At 37.9% G+C, this 15011-nt stretch overlaps 1 protein-coding gene across 1 annotated transcript; it reads right to left on the reverse strand.

The window, feature by feature from the left end:
• Nucleotides 1-51: 51 nt before the first annotated feature.
• Nucleotides 52-13126, reverse strand: telo2 (TEL2, telomere maintenance 2, homolog (S. cerevisiae)). Its single transcript, XM_052113877.1, has 20 exons — nt 12484-13126; nt 12108-12388; nt 10686-10754; nt 10439-10586; nt 10245-10347; nt 9287-9355; nt 9034-9175; nt 8555-8691; nt 7612-7703; nt 7437-7538; nt 7254-7342; nt 5872-5963; nt 5667-5783; nt 5522-5593; nt 3334-3498; nt 3171-3259; nt 2990-3089; nt 2674-2738; nt 2473-2588; nt 52-971 (listed from the first exon to the last, which is right to left on the reverse strand). Exons 1-20 carry the CDS (start codon nt 12843-12845, stop codon nt 859-861), a joined length of 2523 nt encoding a protein of 840 aa, XP_051969837.1. The 5' UTR covers nt 12846-13126; the 3' UTR covers nt 52-858.
• Nucleotides 13127-15011: the final 1885 nt, after the last annotated feature.

The raw sequence follows: 15011 nt of genomic DNA on the forward strand, positions 1-15011 counted from the left end.
ACTATTACAAGTTTCATGAGCATGTCTTCAACTAATATAATGCTTAACAAACATATATTTATATCAAGCAAACTTTCATGACACTTGTTTGTATAAAAATTTATTTTAATGAATTACTTGTTTGGCGTTATATAATGAAATCATGTTTGTTTGTTTTCATACATGAACATTAGTGTTACCCAAGATAACTTATTCTGATTGTTGGCCAGGGGATTTCCCATCAATTGTTTCCAAAAAAATAAATAAAGCAAGAGTCCAAGAAATGTAGGCTGTCAGATAAAGTAGAAATATCAGTAACACTTTACAATAAGGTTCCAATAGTTAACAATGAACAATACTTTTACAGCATTTATTAATATTTTTTAATGTTAATTTCAAATTAAAGTATTTTTTTAAATCAAAAGTTGTAGATGTTATCATTAAAGCAATATGTAATAACAAATAACAATTGTATTTTTATTAACAAACATTAGCAAAGATTAACAAATGTTGTAACAATATATTGTTCATGGTTTGTTCATGATTCCTAAGGCATTAAATTATGTTTATGAATTGTAATCTTATTGTAAAGTGTTCCCAAAATATCTTATCACTCAAAACAGGGGTGATTAAAAACTCAGAAAACAAGAACAGACATTTTGAGTCTTTAATGTCCCTGTTGGGATGTTTTAATGTTTAAATTGTATCCAAGGAACAATTCCTGAAACATTCAATATGGTATAAAAAAATCAGTCATCAGATAGCTAAAGTATGTGACATCTCAAAGAGTGATAGTGCATAAGAGTGTGTGTGTGTGTGTGTGTGTGTGTGTGTGTGTGTGTGTGTGTGTGTGTGTGTGTGTGTGTGTGTGTGTGTGTGTCAGGATTCCACAGCTGGCATCTGCAGTTGAGCTTTGAGGTTTTTGTCCAGCAGCATTAAACTCTGTACGGCTAAACTTCTGGAGCCTGCATCACAGTCATTTTCTGCTACATCTGCACACAATACAACACATCTTTGATAAATAACACACATAGACCCACATACAATTACTGTATATATACAGTAGCAAGAAAAAATTGTGAACACTTTGGAATTACCTGCATTTATGTATAAATCTGTCCTAAAATCTGGTTTGATCTACATCAAAGTTACAATAATAAACAAACACAATCTGCTTCAACTAATAACACACAAATTATTGTATTTTTCTTGTATACATTTAACACATCATTCAAACATTATGTGAACCCCCCAGGCTTATGACATCAACAACATTGCAGACCTGGCATCCAATTAATGAAATGAGATTGGAGGTGTGGGTTAGAGATACTTTGACTTATAAAAAACACTCAAACATTTTAAGTTTGCCATTCACAAGAAGCATCTGCTGACGTGGACCGTGCCTCGCAAAAAAGACCTACAATCAAGAATTGTTGCTTTGCATGAAGCTGGAAAGGGTTAATAAGTTATCTTGTAGAGCTTAGACATTCATCTGTCCACAGTTAGACAAACTGTCTATAAATGGAGATGATTTAGTACTATAGGTACTCTCCCTAGAAGTGGCCGTCCAGCCAAGATGACTCAAAGGGCACACCGCATAATTCACAATGAGGTAAAAAAGTACCCTAGAGTGACAGATAAAGACTTGAAGGAATCATTAGAACTGGTTAATGTCTCTGTTCATGAGTCTACTATATGGAAAGCATTAAACAGGCATGTGTCCATATCAGGACACCACGAAGGAAACTGCTGCTTTCCAACAAAAAACTTGAAGTTTGCCAAAGACCACATTGACACTCCACAACGCTACTGGGTAAATGTGAACTGATGAATCTACAGTTTAATTGTTTTGGAAGAACACACAGCACTTCTTATGCCATAAAAAGGGCACCACATACCAATATGAAAACATCATCCCAACAGTGAAGTACGATGGAGGGAGCATCATGATTTTGGGCTGCTTTGCTTCTTCGGGGCCTGGACCGCTTTCCATCATTGAGTATATCAAGATATCCCACAGGATAATGTCAGGGTGGCTGTGCGCCAGCTGAAGCTCAGTAGAAGTTGGTTGATGCAGCAAATAAATCCACCTTTGCAATTACCCAGTCAGAGCCCAGAGCCTAACCCAATAGAGACGCTGTGGAATGACCTCAAGAGAGCCGTTCACACCAGACATCCTAAAAACATGGCTGAGCTGAAGCAGTTCGGTAAGTATGAATGCTCCAAAAATCCTTCTGAACGTTGTGTAGATCTGATCCGCAGCTACCGGAGACACATGGTTGAGCTTATTGCTGCCGAAGGAGGATCGACCAGTTATCCAAGGTTAATTGTCTGTGTGTTGTTAGCTTAAGCACATTGTGTTTGTCTATGCTTGTGACTTTGATGAAGATGAGATCACATTTTATGACCAATTAATGCAGAAAAACAGCTAATTTCAAAGGGTTCACATACTTTTTCTTGCCACTGTACATACAAACAAAAAACACTCTTTACCAGCCAGCCAAGCTCTGGTCTCCATCAGATCTTCACCGAGCTCTGTCAGTAAGTTTTCACTGGGCATGCTCAGAAACACGGCGCAAACTGCAAACATAACACCCCTCCTCACCATCCTACAGCCAGAAAGAGCAGAAAACAGAGTTAACCCGAGAAAGAGATAGTGAAACGATGACGTAAAGCCTAGTATAACAAACATACTGGTCAGCGTGGAAGCGCACAGCCCACACAAAGTCCAGGAGAGCTCTACCCATCTGAGACACAACCTATGGAACAGACACTGATGCTTAGATGAAGTGCATGAAAATGCAAACATCACTCCTATGTTTGGAATAGCATACTATGCCATTAAACATGCAACAATAGTATGTCATGGGACAAGAATGTAGCATACAACTCTTTGTAATTACTGTTTGTCAGTAATACACTAGTGTGTTGTGTGCTGACCTGCATGTCAGATCTTTATTGTGTAATGCACATTGTGTGTGTGTGTGTGTGTGTGTGTGTGTGTGTGTACCGGTGCATTGACGGCCAGGTGCATGAGTAGTCCTAGTGTATGCAACAGCCTTCCCAACACAAGGTGATCGCTCCCTAGAAGGTCAAAGGTCATCTGCGGCCTGCAAGTCAGAACATGAAATATAACAGAGTCATTGCAAAACTATAATATGAATGACAAAAAGGTTTATATCTAAACCGACCTGTCATAGTTTCTGAGCAGAGGGAAAAAGAAGAATCCAGCGACAGGGGCGTAACGGTTCGGAATGGCTTTAACAGGATGAGTTGCACCCTGTCGGAAAAAAACAAAACACATGTCATCAAACTGAGAGCATGTAACATGGATCTTTTCAGTGAGCGTCTTGCCTTGCTGATGTATCTAGTTTTGCTCTGGATTCGTTTCTCCACGATCTGCCGCCAGTGTGTGACATCATCACACTGCTCCAGGGCTGATATTGCAGTGATTGGTTGAGCTCCAGTGTGCGTACTTGTGATTGGCTGTGATAGTTCTTGGGCAGAGAGAGCGAGGACCTGGAACAGAGGTTGCGTTAACTTAAAGGTTCGGTTATTACTCAATAAAAAAAATAGATAAACATAGATTATTAACCCCTTAGATGCTGAAACGCTAGTGGCCTTTCATTACTCCAAGTGTCCAAAAAACTCTCCAAGCGAGTATTCAGATGTTTTACTGAACATTGAAATTAAATAACCGAAAACTATGAATGCAAACATATAAAAAAAAAAAAATACAGTATAAATAGTTATTGTGTTAAATAATGTATATACTATAGAACAATTCTATATAAAACAATAGTGAATTTAAAATCGAACTTTAACGTCTAATGTTAAAATATTTGTTTTCAAATTTAACGCCGCCCCCTTAAATTCTTTGGCTAGTTCATGAATAATTCATTTGATTTTATATGATTTATTTAAAATAATTAAAATAACAGTTTCATGTCTATCCTTGTATATAGTAATTAGTAGTTAGTAATTAATTACTTTTTTGGAGTAACTTACCAAAGACTGATCATACACTGTTTGAGGAACATTTCAGGATCTAGACATCATATTACATTGACTGAGGGCTTGTTTGACTCAGAATCATCTGCTGTTAATTGCGATATGCTATTTTGTATATCATGTTTATTTTTCATGAAGTAATAAACAAAAATGTGACCACAATTGTGTTCATTATGCATGTTGGATTTCACATGCTAATAGTGTAGTTTGGTCACAGAGTACAAAAAAAAGTTCTCATTGTATTCTACTAATCGAGACCTTTCCAAACATACATAACACATGGCTATGTTTAAAATGGAATTTAAGAATCAGATTAGCTATATTCATTGTAAAGTGTCTATGCTTTAAACCAACACCTGATTTGTGCAGATCAAGCAAATATTTGATGTATAATACCATAATATATTTGTTCCAGTGATTAGTGCTCTCACTCGGCCAGGTACTGGGCCACTCCGGGTCTGAGAGTTAATGATATAGATTATGATACATTGCGACAAAAAACTTAGACAAAAATGTTTTTTTCTTATTTTTCTCATTTGACATTGTACATCTCTGGTTGTAAATAAATTGGCTTTGAAAAACTGCTTTTATTTTGTTCCCAATCGTGTCAATTGTATCTGAGAAATATTTTATGTTGATACGACAAAGCAATCAAAAGTTATAGCGTTACAAAAATATTTATCATAGTGTCCAAAAATGTCTCCATGTGTCCAAAAGAATTTTCAAACACATCAAACATAATAATTGTACATAAAAAAAACAAATTACACATGCAAACACAACAATGACTAAAAGCTATGCATAGCATGGAAACATGATTTTAGTCATGAGCTTTCAAAGAATAAGTGCCTGTTGACTGCATCAGTGAGTTTTGTTATTTATCTGGCGCCATCTACTGGTGGCCATATGTAACATCGTGCTTCGTGTGGATTATATAATGATCTTTGCATCTGATTACCTGTGTGTGGGCTTGTTTGAAAGATAATCGCCAGCTCTAAGTAATGATATGTGATATTTTATGTTCCGTTTATTTTTCATGAAGTTATAAGTGAAAACGCAGCATATAAGCAACATAATTGTCAAACACATATACTAGGCTATTAACAAAAAGGCTGGTTGTTTTCTACTCTTTGAGAGCTTTCCAACAACATATGACACATGACTATTGGATGAGTTTGATGTTTTTATTGATTGCAATAATATGTGCATCAACTGATCAAAACAGAACATTTCTGATTTGCCTGAAAAATTCAAAGCAATTGTTCAGTTTTGGTCACAATGTATTGTAAAATACACATTTTACTTATCAGAGCTTAAAGGGTTAAACAATAGTTTCTTTGACACCCTTAGTAAATTTGATATCCTTCATCACACATGTACTGTATATTCTGGGGATATTTGTTTTACATGAGAGTCAGACTATCACTTTCTGTCTAAGTGGGCAGTTATGGCTATAATAACCTGCAATGTGGACCAGACTTCATGTCGACAGTCAAATGTATTTCACTATTAAGTTTGACCCTTTTCTTACCTCTAGAATATCCAGTCTTTGTCTCAGGCTGTAGTTCAGGGAAAAGAACTCTGTAGTCCAATATTCCACCACCTATAAGACAGAACAGACCATGACATCATGCATTCTGGGATGCATGTCTGTAAATGGATGTTCGATGTCTTACTGGTTTTATGTCTGTAACCGTCAGGGCCACCATGGCATTCTGTCTCTCTGCGTGGAAGCCCGGCGTGTTGTATCTGTCCTCCAGGTGTAACAGCACCTTACTGAACTGAACACTCACCTATAACAGGTAAACACACATTCTAATGAGCAAAAACATACACAGGAGTTTAGACATTACATGCGTTTGCATTGTGATGACCTCTGACCTCTTGTGTGGCCTTCACATTCCTCCTTACAAGACCTTCCGCCACCTGTAAACTGAGCTCCACCCTTTCAGCATCATCACATGACATTAACGCTGCAAATAAAAGATAAAGCCAATACCTGTTGTCAGATAAAGCAATAGTAAATCATTTAAAACAATTGTTATAGGAATATTCAGAGTTCAAGACAAGTTTGCTCAATCTATTGCATTTGTGGCATAATGTTGATAACCACAAAAATATTTTTTACTTGTCCGTTCATTTCTTTAACAAAAGCAAAAATGGAGGTTAAAGTGAGGCACTTACAATGGAAGTCAATGGGGCCAATTTTTTGAGGGTTTAAAAGGTAGAAATGTGAAGCTTATAATTTTATAAAAGAACTAATATTAGTTTGTGGCAGCGGGGGTGTGGTCAAGTGCCCGTCCGGACAGAGAGAAGCGGTAAGCTGGCACTGCTCCATCCACTGGACCGGTTCTGGAGCCCCCTTTTTAGTGAGATCAGTCAGCGGGTTGGTGACGTCCGAATAATTAGGTACAAACCTCCTGTAATAGCCAGCCAGCCCCAGTCTCACCCCATTTTTGGTCTTGGGTCCCAGGCAGGTGGCAACCGCTGCAGTCTTGTCAATTTGGGGACGCACTTGCCCATGACCCAAGTGGAACCCCAGATACCGTACCTCCACCCGCCCAATCGCGCACTTCTTGGGGTTTGCTGTGAGCCCTGGCCGCCATTGACTGATCTCACTGAAAAGGGGGCTCCAGACCCGATCCAGTGGATGGAGCAGTGCCAAAAGGCGTTCACGCAGGTGTAAGTGCCCTTACCGCTTCTCTCTCTCCGGACGGGCACTTGACCACACCCCCGCTGCCACATAGTTGTTCTGTTTATTATTTGTGCCTCACTGTAACCCAGATTGACTTTTTTTTTAAAGAAAAGGAACACATTTTTGTGGTAATAAATATTATGCCACACATGCTGTCGATTGAACTTAACTTGCATTGCACCTGTTATTTTCTTTAAAAAATACAGTCAATTATTTTGTTTGTTTGTCTGAACTTCTGTTTAAATACAATGAAAGTGGATGGAGATTTGTACTGTCAAGCTCCATATAAGGCAACATAAAATTTGTTTATGTCTCGCCCGCTATATTCCAAGACTTCTGAAGCCATAAAATAGATTTGCGACCCATTTAAAAAAACATGACTGCAAAGGCTGTTTGAGAATAACTAAAGTAGAAAATATTATCACTGAATATCGACTTGAATTTAGCCTGTGGTGTTTTCTGTCCTTTTTGATCTGTCAAACATCTTTTGTGATTCACAGAAAACAAATTAAGCAATAGGTTTAAACGACATGATTTTATATTGAACATGTCTTTGATTCCAGATCACCTTCCATACAGTCTCTGACGTAACGTGGTGCAGCAGATTTCTTTTTCTCCTGGTCAGCTGACATATCATATGGAGTCAGATCATCATCGCTGAGACCGGAAGACAGAATGACAAATGTCATTTCAACATCAATGTTGTTAGCAAGGACTTCCAAAAGCATGTAGTTCCCTTGTGTGTTTGTACCTGTCAAGCTCAGAATCACTCATGCGGCCAGACTCTGATGTCACTGGCTGTAACGGCTCTGACCATCCAGCCGAACTCTGAGCCTCTGACTCTGGTTGAAGTCTAGAACAAAACATGTCATCCGGGTGCCACATATAGACAAGAAAACACAAAAAGTAAGGTGCGCTTGTTTTACCTGTCGGACGCATCAGACTGGTGTTCCTCACTGTCTTCTGTAGGAGATTCAATCAATGATTTCAGCTCTCTGATTTCCTCATCTGGCTCATACTAATACATAAAAACATTTATGACATTTATAGAGAATGATCAGCACATTGTAAATAAAACACAAGAAAAAAAATCTTAAAATTCACAATTTTAGGAGTAGAAATGCAATGGGCACTACTGATATATCCATATATCAGCCATGCCGATTAATCGGTCAATATTTGCAATTGTCGGCATTGGCCAATAATGTGTTCCCTTGGCCGACTAACAGAAGTGTTAACATCCCCTTGCGTCAGTTTCAAGATCTACCAATAGATTAGTCAATGGACAGTCAACACAATTGTGGCAGGGCGGAGGGCGGGGCCAGGTCGTGATCATACACACCCAGTCCCTTATCAGGCTAATCAAGCCTCCAAGAGGGTTAAAGGCCGACTGCGGAGGATTGTGTGGGAGAGAGAGATCGTTTACGGACGTGTCCGTCATGTGTGTGTTTGTGTCTTTTGTTTCAGTTTATTATTAAAATATTATTTGTATCGTAAAGCCGTTTCTCGCCTCCTCCTTTCCATTGAATAAGTTACAACAATCTTTTCAAGTTTATGCAAATTTGAGTAAATATTGCATTTTTGTTACACTTTAGAAATTCTTTGCACATCTGAGTTGCTGTTGTTAAATTGTATCATGTATATCGGCATTTATAGAAGGCATCGCCCATCCTGCTTTCAAGATATCGGCATAAGCCATTGAAAAACTCATATTGGTGGCCCACTAATGGGCTCATTTCAAACGTTCTAAATATGGAACACACTTGCTTTTTGGTTTGATAATACTTAGCAATGCACCGATGCATAAACGTTAAGAATATAATAGACATAACTGAAACAGTGTTTAAAAGTGAAAATTGTTGGGGTCACCTGGAATTTTAAATGTGAGCCAGGTGTGTCCAATTTGATACTAAGACACTCCCCTACAACCATGCCCATCCGACGGATTCGCTCAATATTGCTGTCTAGTCGACATTGGACACCTCCCAGCATACAATGTAGCATCTCTGTCAAACAGAACGTTTCATTATACACTAGAAGCAAAATGCATAATGGTGCTGTTAACAATGGAGAAGTGAGCAAACTGTGGTAGTTAAAAGCAGAGTTTTAGTGTAAGTGGAAAAATGAAAACAAACAAATAGCCTCGAAAAACATTTTAAGACAATTTTTGGACATAAATTAGCTTTCCAAAAAGGAAAACACTGTTCAGGATAAGCTTTCTTATCATTTTAAAGGAAAAATAACGGTCCTAACACTGAACCTTGCGGGACACCCCAACAAAATAAACTTCATTTGAGCATGTAATGTTGATTTGGTTGTCAGCAAACACTCATATTTGAACGTGTTACCTTCTCGTAGCTCCTTTATCTCGGATTCGTCGAGTAAAGCCACACACAGCAGTAAAGCTTTGCTGACGTACAGCTGCTGTTCGACAGATGTATGTTTCACAGCGCTGCTGTTACACCATACCTGACATACACTCCGAAAGACCTACACACACATTTGAATTGCAATTTATCTTGCACTGCCTTGTATTGAGACTTTTAGAATATAAAAATGACCCATTTGCACAATAATAAGGCAATAACCAACATGTCATACTTGTTTGAGCAGCAGCCGGCGTTCTCGATCCAGAGCCAAATAACCAAGAACAGATTTTAACAGCTTTGTCTGAGATCAAAGAATTGAGGGAGACAGGAAGAGACAGGTGAGGAAGTGAGAAAGAATCAGTCCTGTGCCAATGTGATGCAAATAAAAGATGTTATGCTGATTTTCCTTATTCTTAATATGCAAATTACACTATGAAGTTCAGTGTATTTTCATGTTTTACCATCCTTTCTATAGTTCATTTGCAAAATTAAAAAAGTACTATGATATATATATTGCTACTAATATGCTCAACAGAAAGAGAATGGGGCAAGTTGTCACAAAGGCACCTGTACATCTCAGCAACTATAAGATAAGTCAAAAGTCTAATTGTGCAAATGTGTGTTTTCTCTAGCATAACAAACGTTATAACGTTTTGTATGTTGGTTTAAATCACCTAGTTCAATACCCCTTTTAAATTAGTATCATTTTTGTGAATTCTACCCTCCAAAGCACATTTTGACCATCATATTTTGGTTATAGCTCTTCAGTAAACCAGCAAACATAATCAAAGCACACTGGCATACATTCAGGCAAAGGTTAACTATATATGAAGTGTTCTTAGGAGAAAGGCATTTTTCATTAAAGTCAGTTTTGATATTTTTGCATGTTACGCTTTTCCATGTTTTGTTGTTTCATTAATCGTTTTGTGCCTTACAGTTGTTTTATAGGATGTTTAATGCAGGCATAGTTTTGTTTTGGTGGTGGTAGTGTGATGGAGGAATGTGTCTTCCTGCTATTGGGGCAACAATGGTGAAAATATGCTTTTTTTTGCTAGCCAAGACTTTAAGGTATATTGCTATGCAGAAATCAAAAATAAACATACCCAAGGAAATATTCACTGGAGTAAAAAGTGTGACAAATAGCACCGGTCCACCTTATATATTTTTGTAGGACAATGCGTGCTACTCACTGGGTGCTGGTACTGTTGCAATACCAATTTATGAGTGAGAACAAACTGAGCTTTCTTATTGGTCACCACCAGGTTTCCCATCAGCCTGGACACAGCAGCTGCCCTGAAATTCAACAACAGACAGTTAGAGTCCATTTACGATACAACAACATCACTACTAATTTGTTACTGTTAATAACCTTTCTCTCTCTTACCCGCTGAGGTTGTGAATGAGACCTGTAATGACACTCTCGGTACATCGTTCCGGAACATTCTCCAGTAATCTCTGGGTCACACGCTGCCACAGAGGATCCATGCGGGTTAGAGAAGAAAGACGGGGTGCCAGGGTCTCAAAAATCAGAGCTGCATAGACACACGGAGATAAACATGTGCTAATTAAACAGACTTTTGCAGTACAATGCACTTGTACTTTTTGAACATGAATTGATAAAAACAACTTACAGCTGTAGCCTTGGATACACACTTTTCCCAAAACCTGTGCCACAAACCCAAGAGAGCAGTCTTGTGCAGCTGTAGCAGAAAGACACAGAAGAGACAAACGTATCAATGATATCTCTGCAATGTGCATTAAAAACCCTGTTAAATCAATTGAAATGAGCAATAAATAATATAATATACAGTATACTTTAATATTTGGAGCCTGTCCCTTTTTTAATAGCTACCTATTTAATAATAAGTTTATGTCACAGCTGTAAACCATGATTTGCTTCTGGTTACAGAGCACAATAGTGCCCATCCAATTAATTCCCCTACAGAAAACAATTAATGGGATTTCTATTTCCGGAACCACTTGCACTATATGTTCTACGAGTCAGTTAGGGTTGCCACCCATCCAGGATATTTCAAGACCGTCCCTGTTTTGGGCCATCTGTCCTGGAAAAATTCCATTCCATTCCGGGATGCAAAATGTCCCGGAATTTCAATATTTTCCCGACGCGTCACACATATGAACCCTTGTTTATAAGCACACCACGCTAGGAGGAGAATTACATTATTTATTTATTTATTTATTAAGATTTACGCATTTCAATTTCATAGCAAATTTCGATCAAATTTAATTTTGTGATCTTGACCTAAATTAAATTAGCAAAACTTAAAAAAATTAAGCTTTTAGGTCATCTGTATGTTGATATACTCCTAAAAACAGATTTTATATTAAAATGCTGTAGTGTAATGATTTACAAGCAGTGTGTGTGTATGTGTGTTTGAGTGTGTGAGTGTATGTGCGTGCGTGTGTGTGTGTTGTGTGTGAATATTTGTGTTTGTGTGTGAGTGTGTATATGTGTGTGCATATGTGTGTTGATATTTGTGTGCGTGTGTGAGTGAGTGTAAGTATGTGAGTGTGTGTTTGTGTTTGCATGTATATGTGTGTGTTTGTGTTTGCATGTATATGTGTGTGTTTGTGTTTGCATGTATATGTGTGTGTTTGTGTTTGCATGTATATGTGTGTGTTTGAGTGTGTGAGTGTATGTGTGTGTGAGTGAGTGTGTGTGATTGTGTGTACGTGTGTGAGTGAGTGTGTGTGATTGTGTGTACGTGTGTGAGTGAGTGAGTGAGTGTGTGTGTGAGTGAGTGAGTGAGTGAGTGTGTGTGTGTGTGTGTGAGTGAGTGTGATTGTGTGTGTGTGTGTGTGTGTGTGAGTGAGTGTGATTGTGTGTGAGTGAGTGAGTGATTGTGTGTGTGTGTGTGAGTGAGTGAGTGATTGTGTGTGAGTGAGTGAGTGAGTGAGTGAGATTGTGAGGGTTAGGTTTAGGGGTAGGGGATAGAATCTATAGTTCGAACAGTATAAAAATAATTATGTCTATAGAGAGAGAGAGGCCTCATGAGCATAGCCACACCAACATGTATGTGTGTGTGTGATACCTCTGAGAGCATGGCACGTCTTCTCCAGTGTGCCCAGTATGCTGCTAGCGAGCAATGGGTAATACTGGTGTGGTAGGAAGGCGTCAAGAGTTTGTATGTGCAGACGGTTGGAGGTGATTGAGGGTAAAGCTGCAAGATGTCCAATGACAGTCTCTCTTAGCTGGGGAGTGTCAGAGCAAGCTCCGCCCACTTCACAACTGGACCACAACAACACCTGAACACGACCCATAGAGAGGAACTTCTCCAGTACAGAAACACATCGCTCCAACCCTGCACTCTCACTGTATATGTGTGTGAGAAAGAAAACCTATTATTATCATCATATGTATCATCTGCAAAGACAGACAGACAGACAGACAGACAGACAGACACTCACCCTGTGGTGTTGATGGTATCCAACAGAATCAGCAGTGTCTGGTCAGGTGGACTCCTGAGGAAGAACACGGACCAGAGCTTCCTCATATCCTCCTCATCATCGCATGAACTCTGGAACCACTGAGAGCTGCGCGCGCTCACCAGCACCTGAAGCGCGTTCGTGTTGTGCAGGCGCGTGAGCTCGCCGTCCTCCAGGTAGCGCATGAGCGTGCGCAACGCGCGCACAATCTCCCCAGAGTCTCGTGAGCTGGCTAAAGTCCTCAAACACGGGACCACCTGCATCCGGACCGGAACCTCAGCACAGGCCGATCCCATGACGTCACAGAACCGATCCTCGGCAGAAGATTCCGTTGAATGCAGCATCGCTTTTGCGGAAATATAATGTATGCCTTTGTGTACTTATTAGCTATAGTTCACATGTCAGAATCAAAGCTAGGAACATTCTGTAATAACAACATTCGTCGTTTATCGTGTGAATAGCCTAATGATATTCAACTACATCATTGCATATACAAGTGATATAGTGCAAGTACTCGCAGTTTTCCGTTTGGTGAATAGTAAAATAATTCACTGAAAAGAAACCAGCATCAGTCGTGTTGACAGTGACCCACGTGATTGCGCTCAAATAAGTGTCCGTGTGGAAGCAGATATTCAGAACTAAGGTTCCTATCAGTGACCATCAATCAATTACATTAAGTTTCACTAGAGAGCGATACTTCCTATGTTTAAAAGTGGACATTTTAAAGGGGTAGTTCACCCAAAAATACTAATTCTCTCATCATTTACTTCCCTCATGCCATCCCAGTTGTGTATGAATTTCTTTCTTCTTTTGAACACAAAAACAATTTTTTAGAAAAATATTTCAGCTCTGTAGGTCCATACAATGCAAGTGAATGGTGGGAAAAATTGTGAAGGTCCAAAAAGCACATAAAGGTAGCATGAAAGTAATCCATCAGACTATCCAGTGGTTTAATCCATGTCTTGAGAAGTGATATGATATGTGTGGTTTAAAAACAGATCAATATTTAAGTCCTTTTTTACTGTACATTACTTACACAGCCCTCCTATGCACAAACTATCCGAACCCATTTTTGCATCCGCCAACGTGGTTTTTACTATATTTTCCTAAGTAAACTAGATGGAAATCTTTAACCGTTGGGCCACATCTCGCTAGTGTCTCGTGCAGGAGCACAGTGTTTTGTTTTTACTTTTATAAGGCTTAATCATCGTCCATCATTTTGAATGAATGGGAAGTTTAAAGAACTAAAATAATGGATGAATTACAAGCGTGAATTTGGAGAAACTGAATATTTTCTTGACCAAATTAATGGATAAAACATTTCAATTTGAAAAGTTAAAAGTTTAAATCACTGCATCTAAAACAAACTAGATTTTTTTTTATTTTATGTTTTTTGTCACATTAATCGTAACACTTTATAATAACTACACATGATATAAAGTATTCGCAAAGCATTAGTTTACTGTTAATTCATTATTTATAACTTGTTGTTCCTTGTTTACACATTAATAGAGTATTTACAAATAGTATGTTATTCATTTACTGTAGCGATTTCTTATTAATCATTTCAAATATAATCAGATTGCTAATCAGTTTCACCCTTAATCTAATTGTAAGAGTAATAGATCATTAGTAAATGTTTAATTAGGCATTTATAATTCTCACTTAAGATTATGAAAGTGGACAAACTACCATAATCCATGACAAACTAAAACTATAGAGTTTTATTAACATATGCATTATGCAAATAATGTTTATGAAATTAATTATATATATAAAACTATATTTATTTTCTTTATTAATGACTGTATGAATGTATGCCTACTTAATGTTCTCAAACACTTCTGGTTTGCATCAACTGAAAACATTAGTTTGGTATGGGTAACAAGTTTATTTCTAAGGATAAAAGCAACAATATCAAACTACATAAATATGAACTGATTAAACAGTAATGAATAGTTCGCTACAGTGAATATAAACAAATAACATACTATTTCTACAGTAGAACCTATTAATGTATAACAGTGTTGTAACAATTTATAAATAATCAGTTAACCATAATATATATATATATATATATATATATATATATATATATATATATATATATATATATATATATATATATATATATATATAATTTTTAGCTAGCTGGAAATATGTAATTTCTAGGGATGCACCGATGCATCGGCTGAACATCGGTAATGGGCGATATTTACCTCGTTAACTGCCATCGGCCATCGGGAAATAAAAATGACATTCGCCGATGATTATATGTGTCATGAACGCTGTGCTCAGGAGAAACTTTTTTTCCCTCTTTTTATTTGGGCGGGGGGAGATACCGAGACGGGCGCCCTCTCCTCAGTAACTTAGATTAAACAAAGAAGATGGCGGTCGTGTGGCAATATTTTAGTTTCAGAGAAAGATCAGTTTGAAATAGGCTACGTGTTCCATTGAAATTTCAAGAGGGGGCTGTTAGAAAGTCATTTAACACAACAAATCTCATTGGA

Source organism: Xyrauchen texanus, chromosome 41 (genome assembly GCF_025860055.1).
Source record: "Xyrauchen texanus isolate HMW12.3.18 chromosome 41, RBS_HiC_50CHRs, whole genome shotgun sequence".
NCBI lineage: Eukaryota > Metazoa > Chordata > Actinopteri > Cypriniformes > Catostomidae > Xyrauchen > Xyrauchen texanus.

Coding starts and splice junctions, on each gene's coding strand:
- telo2 (XM_052113877.1), bottom strand. CDS start 12,845: ATGCTGCATTCAACGGAATCTTCTGCCGAGGATCGGTTCTGTGACGTC. Junction 2,739..2,989: donor ACCTGGCCGTCAATGCACCG/GTACACACACAC, acceptor TCTGTTCCATAG/GTTGTGTCTCAGATGGGTAG. Junction 972..2,472: donor GACCAGAGCTTGGCTGGCTG/GTAAAGAGTGTT, acceptor TATTGTGTGCAG/ATGTAGCAGAAAATGACTGT.